This window comes from Chamaea fasciata, unplaced genomic scaffold, assembly GCF_029207755.1.
Source record: "Chamaea fasciata isolate MVZ Bird 193981 ecotype frontalis unplaced genomic scaffold, bChaFas1.0.hap1 SCAF_42, whole genome shotgun sequence".
Taxonomy (NCBI): Eukaryota; Metazoa; Chordata; class Aves; order Passeriformes; family Sylviidae; genus Chamaea; species Chamaea fasciata.
The window spans coordinates 342,397-353,621 of NW_027094127.1; the positions used below are offsets into that span (position 1 = coordinate 342,397).

General features: G+C 47.8%; 1 protein-coding gene across 1 annotated transcript in view; it reads right to left on the reverse strand.

Annotated features, from left to right (window-relative positions):
- The window catches only part of LOC136303887 (transient receptor potential cation channel subfamily M member 8-like), a 104,932-nt gene extending 95,093 nt beyond the window's left edge, over positions 1-9,839 (reverse strand). The window contains exon 1 of the mRNA XM_066207587.1: positions 9,836-9,839. Within this exon, the coding sequence (XP_066063684.1) occupies positions 9,836-9,839 (4 nt within the window). The remainder of the gene's footprint in view (positions 1-9,835) is intronic.
- Between the last annotated feature and the right edge of the window lie 1,386 nt (positions 9,840-11,225).

Here is an 11,225-nt window from a genome sequence, read left to right on the forward strand (position 1 = left end):
TACGATAAATCAGGACAACATGGATCGAATGTTGGGTGGTCAATCCGAGAGCAGCAAAGGGTGCTTCTCCAGAGTACTGCCCACAACTTCGGGGTCTCGGGGGAAGTGTTTTAGACCATTTATCTACCCTGAGGCAAAAACAAGACGGTAACAAAGAACCCGAAGAACATGACATCGTGTACATAAGAGAATCATTGAAATGTCTGGTGTCCGCAAGGGGTATCTGAAAGAGTTTCCTGAGAAATTGAAAAGACGTCTGCATGAAAAGTCTCCGAATCTTCTGTCAGATGGTTTCTGCCGCCCTCCGCCCAGATTGGTATGGGATCTCCTGATGAGCTGTGAAGATGTGGTCAGCCCATGCTTCATGGGCCCTTTCCCGCTTATCTCTCTGGCAGATGTCCAGGTAACACCTTAGGACAGTGAAAAGACTGTGGTATGCAAAGAGAGGCCCTGGAAGTGTTTCCAGCAATTCAGGGGATTTTACCTTCCACTGCAAAGTTTTAAGACACACGATTAAAATCCAGGAATTTAATACTTTGTATCTATTACAGCAGCAACACATTTGCCTTAAGGTCATCCACTGCATGTCGCTTTGCAAAGCAGAAGACCACACAGAGGCAAAACAAAGGCCTTACTTTGGTTTCAAACATTTTTCTAGGAAGGCATGGGAAGAGCCTAATTCTCTTAAGGAATCAAAGCTCTCCAGGAATGAAAGCCCACTCAGTGTTACAAAAGAAGCCAAAACAAATGAGTAGATTGCAAAAGGGCTAATCCTCCCCCTGCTCCAGATATGGAAGTGGCCAAAAAAGTAGAGCTCTCCCCTCTTCTTCTCTGCAGGAGAAGCAGGATGACTAAGAGAAAAAGTCCCAGCTATTCCTTCAGTCCTCCATCACCAAAGCTGTGCCATAGCACAGGTGCTGCCTTCAAAGTGACCCCAGTTCCAGCCTAGACCTCTCACCTTCCAGACAACTCCTTCCCCAACACGCCCAGCAACAGCAACCCCAGCTCAACACCCTGCCAAGACCCGCAGCTGTCCCCATGCCTGCGCAGAGCTTTCCCAACCCCTGGTTCCCTGCACGTGCCGTGGCATGGCACTCAGGAGGATGTGCTCCAAGGCCTTCCCCGCTAGCAAGCTCAGGCTGCCAGGCCTACGGTTCCTGGATCATCCTTCCCACCCACCCTTCCCGTGCACGGCTGGTCCATTTGCGCTCAGCTCCGACTTGGCCGCTTCACCAGGACTGCTGCTAAAGGATGGAGAGCAGCCCGGCAAGCTCCTTCTCCAGCTCCCTCTTTACTCTCGGGGCAGGTAGAACATGCCACAGGAAAGCAAGCAGTGCCAAAAGACTTGGGCCAGCATCAGGCACATTGAGGAATCAAACAAGGCCTTTGTTCGATGGAAGGAAGCACAAGCAATTGACAGAAGTGAAGAGGACTTAGCACAGATATCCAGAAGTCCTTAGCACCAGTTAACATCAGCAAAACCTGGAAGCCTAACTTGACATGAGAGTGACTTGACAAAAAGCTTGAGACATAGCCTTTGGGAAGACCTAAGGGCGGCTACAGAATCAGCCCTGTGCAGGGAAGGCATGAGGAAGATGAGCTGCTTTGGTGCGCTGAGACTCCTCCTGGCCAGCAGGTGGACATTAACTTCAGGTCTAGGATTCTGACGCAATGTGTTTCCTTCTAAGCCGCTGCCTATGGAATCACCTCAGCAGTCTAAAGACGGAAGGGATTTTTGATAGAATTCCTACAGAAACCCACTGAAATTTGGACGTTGCGAAGAAGCCTTGTGCTGGGGTGCAGAGCCCTAACCTCCTGCCAATAAAAGAGCTCTTGGTGGACAATGCATTTGTCTGCTGATTTCATTGAATTCTAGAGACCTCTCAGGACTGCTCTATCCTGAGGGAAGGCCCTTGGCCTTGAGCTGTAGGCACCCGCGCAAGCTTCAGATCAGCTCCCTCAGCTTCCAGGACCTCTCTTGGCCGGCATCCTGACGGGGAGGCAGGACCGCTGCCAGGCACTGCTGGGACCCAGCAGGACAGGACCGGCTGTCTCGTGTCCACGTAGCACCCCCTGACACAGCCAGGGTCATCCCGAAAGCAGACAAGGCTCACGTGTCAGTGGAGAGGGGCAAGGAGCGCTGGGCTCCTCTCAGGGTGTCTCAGCTGGGCCTGCTCCACAAGACGCCCCCATTTGAAGGCCTGCTAATGCCCAGCTGCCAGAAATGCCTGCCTTGTTCTCTCCAAGATGCAGAGGAAGAGGCAGGGAGCAGGGCCCATTGGGAGGCAAAGCTTCCAAGCCTTTTCTGAGGCCACGCACACACCAAGAGCAGGCAAGACTCTCCCTGCTGCCTGGCCCACACAGCCCAGCTTGGTGCTGGCCCTCTGGGCCGCAGCAGCCTCCAGCAAGCAAGAGGCAAATGCATATTGCCAAGAGTTGAAACACAGCAGACAGGTAAGACGTGAGACGTGTGTGCTGGAAGGCCTTTGAATTCACAGCTCTCCAAGACAGCTTTGGGGCTGGAAGCTGGACAGAGATGCTCCTGCTCACACCTTGTCACAATCCGCTTACACAAGCCGGGTTTGTTTTAGGGGTCTCAGAGCGCAAAAGACACTGTGGGGGACAAACTCAGTTTACTCAATCACAAATGCACCTTTATTTAGTGCCAACAAATGCGATAGTGGGGAGAGAAAATAGTAGGAAAGACAGAAAGGAGGGGAAGGGGATTATAGCTTCCAACATGGAGGTTCGAGTCCTCAAGGCTTTTGAAGATGCCTATAGATGTGATCTTCTCCAGTGGGGATATCTCAAAAGTGAGCGAGGGTCTCCAGGGTTTTTATAGTCCTCTCCGAAGCAACAGGCAGTTGGCCAAACAGGTCGGAGAAATCATTGCAGTGTGTTCACTTAGAGAACTCAGAACAAGTCGGTCATCAGCAGGTACAGTGTCAACCAGTACAAGTCAGCAGGCGCAGTCACTTCACCGTGACTTGCCCATTGTTTCTGCTCAGGTTCTGATGTTCTGATATGGATGCTGGGTTTTTCCATCGAACACACCTGCAGGCAGCACTTGGCCGACATCCCACCTCAGCCAGGCCAGAACTTCAATGTTGAGATTTTAAAGGCCCTTTTAGGGGTTTCAGTCTCTGTCCGTGACGATGGTCGTGACGTAGATGAGGGAACTTCAGGCCATCTCGTACACCACCCCGTGACTCACAATTGTCGTCAAGAGAGCTCCTTCAGCAGGGTTCCGTAGTCTTGCAAAGTCTTCAGGACTCATCCATGTTAGTAGCATATCCTGGAAAAAACAGAGACAGTAGAGAGCGTGTATGAAAGAGAGAGAGAGTGAGAGAGAGAGAGAGAGAGAGAGAGAGAGAGAGAGAGTAAGAGAGAGAGAGAGAGGAGAAATAGGAAAAGGAAATAGAAACAAAACAAATCAATCAATATTGATTAAAACAATTTCATCAAAATAATCAAAACAAATCATCAAATTCCTTAAAGTTATAACAATTTTCAAACAAAAGCTTAATTTTGATTACAATATAACATAATTAAAACAAACAACAATAATCAAAACAAGCAACCAACTAGTTCAAATTAAGCTGCTGTTGGAGGTCTAATTTTCACTCTTTGGTAGTACGTCTTGTGTCAATAACTTTGGGAGTGTCTCTTGCAAAAGGGGTATTGATTAAACTGTGCGCTTCCATTATAGATGCCAAGTGGGTTAACTTCTTCATCATTTTCCAATTTAGGATGTATAAAATGATTGCTAAGACAAAACCAATCAAAACCAAAACCGAAAGAACAACAGGGGGGTGACACACTCTGTTCAGGATACCTGTGGCAGCAGGTGACCACCCAAAAAGGATATCCCACCACCTGTATTCAGCATCTTTTTTGACCCTTTCTAAAACACAATGTATTTCTTTCACATCATGATGGACTGTCACCAAAGTGTTCTGTCCATTTTTCTTGACCTTTTCCAAAATTCCTACTAAGTCTTCGTGAAGCAACAATTGCTTAATTAAAGTCAGATTCATTCCAATGGGGGCAGATGTTATCCGGTGAAACAGGGTAAAATGTGATTGTAAAATGTGATAGCATGTAACTGGGGCTGAGCAAGAAAAGTCACATCCTGTAATTGGGGTAAAATTGCAGACACAAAAATTTGAGTGATTTTTAAGATTCACTCCTATTTCTTCTACAAACACTACATCACAAGCAGTCCTTACACAAGCACGTCCATTGCCTATATACACAAGCACTCTTTCAGGACTTTCGTTAGGGTGTACTTCAAAATGACAAATAGTTTGCTCTGTGTCCAAACAAATGTCTTGAGCTATGATTGCATTACTCTCACAGATGAACCCTTGTTTTTCACAGACAATACATGACTCTAAATTAACAGTTTGCCATTTCTCACCATTTTGATAGGCCTATTCCCTATGCTCGGAAAGATAGAGGACAGCTCTATCATGATTCAGTCCTAATGCAATGATGGGGAATATCGAGTGCAAAAAGGCATTACATATGGTTAACACAAAAGCTGTGACTGTTGGTATTGGGGTTACAAGTAAAGTTCACCAACTTCCACCAGGATTGGAATTCCTTTTCAAAATCATTTGCATTGTCCCAAATTATTTTCTGAATTTCAGTAGGAAAAGTGCCTTCTTTTCCTTCCCTTATGATTGAGGCAACAACTGTCTGCATCCAAAGCTGTGTCTGGGTGCAGCTAAGAGCCAAAGAAACATTGTTTTGTGTAGCACCAAGTGCATCGATTAACATTTTGTGATCATTCACATTCACCTTTTCCCAATTTGATAATGTGTTTGATAGCAACCACTGATGTGTCCCCAAAACCAATAAGGACAACTGCAATGGTTGTTGTAATTCGGTCAAATCCCTAGTTGTAGAAGCCAATTTGTTCATTAATACCTCTAAATCAATACTGTTCAAAATTCCCAATTTAAGATATTTATCATGGTTTATATGGCCTTCATGTCCCTCGGAGTTCTCCTGTAAAAAGTAAGCACAAGAGAATCTGCCACCAGAAGGCAGAAAGTTAGAATAATGGAAATTCTCCAATGTGCATTTATTCAATACTCTTTCCCTAGAGCATCAAAGGTTACCCATGTGTATTTATTCAGAGGGGTTTTTAGCACTAGTGGTACCTCTCCCTCCGTGGGGAGGTCCACCAAAACAGGTTGTCCAGGGTAACGTGCTGGATTCTTGGAATCACTTGGTCCCCGTAGTGAGGGAACTATGCTTGGAGCTGTTGGGCCAAAAGGAAAAGCATCAGTAAACCAAGGATTTGCTGACTGTTCGGGGGAAAAGGGAGGGGCTATAACTGAGGCAGGTTTGTCTTGGATGCTATCCAAGTTTTCTGCTTCTTGTACTGCCAGTTTTTCCACAGCTCCTTCAGTTATTGAGAAGATGTTACAATAATGTTCAATCTGAGCATACCACTTTCTTACTGAGGCTGTCTGGGCCACCCCATCAGGTGGGGGAGTCCCAGTAGTGACTGACTTAAAAACTTGGAAAGGTCTTCTCCAAACAATTGGTTGTTGTGGTACAATCTTCTCTACTTCTGTCAGAGCTAGGCTAACCACAAACAAGCCTTTTTCCCAGGTAGTATACCTCTTTTCAGCATCTCTGAAACCACGGGAATAAAAACCAACAGGCCATGTCGGACCCTCAGGACCCCACTGCCATATGTGTACTGACAACCCTGAGGAAGCAAATCCCCATTCTACCTGAAAAGGATCTGTTGGGTGGATAGGGCCTAGGGCCTGATGAGCTGTGGCTCCAAAAATCAACAACTGTGATGCCTTTTCCTGAGAAGGGCTCCAGTCCCATTTTACTCCCTTTCTCAACAAATCATAAAGAGGTCTGGCAATTATGGAAAAATCTGGAATGTGTTTTCCCCAAAACACTAATAATCCCAAGGCATGCTGTAGATCTTTCCTGGACTCAGGCACTTTAATTTGATCTGAGGAGGTTAGGGTGTCAGGTGGGATACATGTCAGACCTCCTTTCCACCGGATACCCTGAAATTTTACTTCTTGAAAAGGCTTTTGTAGTCTCTCTAAGGGGACCTGCAAACCAAGGCTTTCTAAGTGGGAAGTTATTTTCTGTTGAACACCCCCACTTGCTGTGTTTTATTGTTAAAACTTGTGCTAGGGAGTACTGTGGCTTGTTGCCCAAGGCTTGTGGAAGAGGAGGTGCGCTGGGTTGTCGGTTGGATGATTCCGACACAATAGGTTTGGGACAGGGCCAATTAGAAATTATTTTCGCCAATTTATCATACGGCTATTTATCCATTACTCTCGTGGAACTCCCCTTTTCAGCCCTAGCAACCACAGCTGCTGCCGGTTGCAAATTTGTTTTCCCTTTTCTGGGTTTTCATTAGGAGAAGCAATGTGCCTGACTCCTCTGTGTTTTTCTGGTTTGTCCTCTGAGTACTTCACTGGTCCATATTTTCTACTGTAACTTATTAACTCTTCTGCTACCTCACTCCATGTCCCAGCTTTATGACTGCTGTTACATTGTGATCTAGGAGTTGTGAAAGGTGAGAAGTCAGTGGAACCAGTTTGATCTCTTGTATGTCCAAGAAATCTTTCAAGTCTATCTACCGGAGAGATAGATGCTATTGTTTTCTGAAGAATTGCTGTTGGTTTAAGAGACTCTGGCAAACCTCCAATTAGGGGGGGTCATAATCTCAGATTTTACAGGCTGTTGCAATGGTGACTCATAGCCAGGGATTAATTTCCATTCATGTATCATTTGCAAGCACGCCGCTTGGTGTATGTTTTCTAGGAGTTGGTCTGAGGTGCCAACTATTGCCAGAGGGTCGCCCCTCTCAAGGGGGTTTAACCCCCCTGCCCAGTAAGCTGCACGCTGTGTCAGGGACCATGGAGCAGGCGTATTTCCTGTTGTTAAGAAAACTCCATGTCCCCAATAGCCACTTGCTTCTTGTTCACTTAATTTAATTTGGTCACCCACAGTGAGTGAGACTCTAAAAACATACTCCGTCTCTGATTCACTAGGGAGGCGGGAGTATTCTTTCTTTAATTGAGCTAATTCGGTGGCTGTGTATGGTACTTCTTTGGTGGTTATGTGGGGATCATGATCCTCTTCATTTATATAATTATATTCTGTTTTAATGAGAGGTCTCAAGTTGGAGCAACAGTGTTCCCCACAATTTTGCATGTGTACTAATTCTTTCTGAGGATATATTTGTTTAAGGCTGTATGTCTCCTTTCCTTCTATTTCTGTGGGTGAATCTGCAGATTTTAAGTTTTTACTTCGCCCTTCTGCAAGGGAAATCTGCAGCAAATAATTCTCATTTCTTTCCTGTTCTAATTGTTCTTTCAAAGCTTCTACCATATTTAGCAGGGATTCTATTACTGCTTTTTCTTCACTTACCCGTTCAAAACGGGTTTCTATGGCTGCCGAAAGGCAGGCCCCCAAAACTGAGCAAAGAATGCTTTTATTTCTGCCCAGTTTGTATCTAGCATCATGTTGCAAAGAATATATTCTATCTACAATGTTTTCAAAGTTAAACCAATTATTCTGTGCCCACCTTTCTCCGTCTAGAGAAAGTCTAGCACCATGTTTTGCTAACAAGGCATAAAATGCATACTTATCTTTTTCATTCATTTTGTGAAGGGACCAAAACCACTCTCAGGGAGGTACTCTTCAAGTTACACCAAAGGCACAGCTAAAACGGTGTTTCCCTTCACTTCCCTGGAATGGGCGAGGAGACCAAAACTGCCTGGGAGGTTCACCTTAGTTACAAATAGTTGTCTCCTCAACTACACTAAGCAGCCCAAAACACAAAAATTAACTGCAGTCCCATCTTTTGCACAATGAGATCTTTCTGAGAAATCCTGATGACAGGGAGTGCTATTCGCCGGGGTGTATACAGTTTGCGGGAATTTTCCCTCGCCCCCCTTGCTTTCTAACAGCGCTCACCGAAGTGGCGTGCTAGGTGCTGCTGAGACGAGGGTCCTTCCCCTTTTACAAACGATATAAAACCCGCCACCCCTCTGTCCATCAAGATCCTGTCCGTGACGCCACTTTAATGTCACGATCTGCTCACAGAAGCGGGGTTTGTGATGGTCCGTTTTAGGGATCTCAGAGCGCAAAAGACACAGCGGGGGACAAACTCAGTTTACTCAACCACAAATGCACCTTTATTTAGTGCCAACAAAGGCAATAATGGGGAGAGAAAAGAGAACAGTAAGAAAGACAGAAAAAGAGGGGAAAGGGATTATAGCTAGGATTAACGTGGAGGGTCAAGTCTTCGAGGCTTTTGAAGATGCCTATAGACGCGAGTGTCTCCAGTGGGGTGATCACAAAGTCTGTGGTTAACTCAGGGCTCCTTAGAGTCCTCACCGAAGCGACAGGCAGTTGGCCAAACAGGTGGGGGAAATCATTGCAGTGTGTTCATTAAGAGAACTCAGAACAAGTCGGCCGTCAGCAGGTACAGTGACAACCAGTACAAGTCAGCAGGCGCAGTCACTTCACCTTGACTTGCCCAGTGTTTCTGCTCAGGTTCTGATGTTCCCATATGGATGCTGGGTTTTTCCATCGAACACACCTGCAGGCAGCACTTGGCCAACATCCCACCTCAGCCAGGCCAGAACTCCTGTGTTGAGATTTTAAAGTTCCTTTTAGGGGTTTCAATCTCTGTCCTTGAGGATAGTCGTTAGGCAGATGAGGGATCTTCAGACCGTCTCTAACACAGAGATGTCGCAGTACAGCTGGTCTGTAGCTGGACAAAATAAATCTGGTCATAAATCCAATTGGGCTAACCTGGCTTGTTCTAGAAACAAATCCCTAGGTCAACAATTGAACTCAAGCAGAGACCTCAGACAACCCCATCCGAGCCCTGGATGCAAACACATCACTGGCCAGAGAGCTGGGCAGTGCAGAGATCCCAACTAATCAGCTATCCAAGCCTGGGAAATTCAAAGCCCCTCTAAAAAGAAGCTGTGAACAATAAAAGGAGCTGTTTGCTGACAACCTTTGGTGCGTGCTGTGTCATGTGCCTGTCTCCAACCCACGACCCTCACGTAACAGGAGAATTCTGTAAAACGCTAATTGCAGTGGGTTTAGGATGAGGTCAGGCTCAGTGGGAATGCCCAGGTTTGGGAATACAGCTAGAGAGCCAAGCTGGGAGCACTGCTTGGAATTGGCTGGTGTGAGCAGCAGGAATGTTGCTGGCTGGAACATTTTGAAGAGCTGGAGAAAAGAAGCGTTTTGTGGAAGGCCACCAGCTGCCCTTTGCCAGCAGCAGAAGGTGTGAAGGTCCTCTTTGAGGGCCGTCTCTGCACAAGGACAGCCTGGCCTTCTCCAGTACCCAACCATCTTTCAGGCTTTAGGGCTCGCCTTGTCCCTCACTCTGGAGAAGCAGCTTGCTCTTGGAACTCACATATGCACAGTTTCTGGCTGGATTACTTTGTCTTACCACAGACAGCCCTGGAGACAACACTGCATTGAGGCTCAATCCGCAATAAAAGGGGATTTTGTTCCAGCTTTTCCCTCGCACCAGTGAGCAGCAAGCACACCTGGGCCTCCTTCAGGTCTCTGTGTGGGCTGGTAGTCAGCTTCTGTCGGCAATTTAAAGCTTTTCCTCTACTTTTGGCAGCAAAGAATGAAGCATACCCAGGTGCACCCAACCCCAAGTTTCCCTCTAAAAAATGACAAATTTCATTCTCCTCTATTCAAGCCGTCAAGAAAACAAACTTTCTTGAGTGAGCTGGGCACAGTGTCCTCCAAGACCATTCACGAGTAGGACATGTTCCAGGGGAAGACTGGCAAACCCAGAGTTTACCCATGCTTAGGAAACCTTTGCAAAACCTTCCCACCTCTAGTGGTGTTGCAGCCTCCTGAGCTCCTGGAGGCCCCAGTCTCCTCAGGCACAGTTTGGACAGGAGGGGGACGGTTCAGTTTCTGAGACGTGGAGACAGGAGAAGGAACAGGCTGCAAACACTGGTACAAGGGCAGGGCTGCTTCCATTTATGGTGCCATGTGGCAGCACAGAACCTTTGATTGAATGTGTGGGAGGTGCTGAAGGGCAAAAATTCTCAGTGATAAGGACATCTTCACTTATCATAGCAAGGGAAGTGAAAGAGAAAGTGCAATCTATCTTTCATGGAAGCTGTTCAGTTTTTAACAGATTATTTTTGCTGAAGACATGCCTAGGCAATGGTGATTTTAGAGCATTTTGTGACTCTCATAGTTATCCTCACACCGGTTTTGCCACATTTTCTCTCTTTTCTTTCCTGGTGAAGGATTTCTCCTGCCCAGCTGGCTTCTGGTTGGAGTTCTACACTCTGGATTCCCCGAGTTTTCTCAGCAGCCTTTGCAGCGAGTCCTCAGCCAACGTGTGGCTCTGCTGCCATCCCAAATCTGTGCCTGCCTTGCCCAGCCAGGGCACAAGTGGGGCATGTGCTGGGCATGGCTGGAGAATTGCAGGGACAAAGTCCTCCAGTGTTGTGATGTTCCGCCTGGTTGGCTCAAACCTTGTCACTCCACATTGAACCCTGCCCCTATTGCTTTGGTATTGGCTCCTGCCCCCAAAACTCCTCCCTTGGCCCTTCCCCTTCCAAGCTACTGCAAAGGCACTGTGAGGGGTTCTGCTTCCTGCTCGGGGTTAGAGTTGGAGTTTGCCTCAGGAAACGATCCTCAGAGGGGCACAGCTCCCGGGCCCTGCGGGCAGAGCTGCCTTGCCCAAGGACAGCCGCTGTGGCGGCCGGGGCAGCTGCACGGCCCAGGGCCAAAGCCCCGCGGCACCCTCAGTCCAGCCCGCCTGACCGGCCCTGCGGCCTCACCCGGGCTCGGGGCTAGCAGCAGCAGCTCCCTGCTCACTGCTGGAGCTGGTGGCCTTCAGCTTCTCCCCGCTGCCTCCTGTCAGTCCCTGCCTGTCCTCAAGGTCGGCAGGGCAGCCGTGGCCAAAGTGGAGCCTCTGGAATTGGTTCCACGGCCTGGCAGAGCTGCCCCCTCAGCCCCCTGTGTCTCCCCGTCCTTCAGCAGCTCCTCAGGGGACAGCGCCGGGGGCCACCGGCAGCTCCCAACGCTCCAGGGACACCCGGGGCTGGAACTGCTGCTCCGCCCGGCCCGGCCGCCAGCTGGGGCTGGGCACAGCAACAGGGGGCACAGGGGGCACAGGGGGAAAAACAAGAGCTGAAACAGGCAGCCGAGGAGGGAAAGAGGTAAAAATG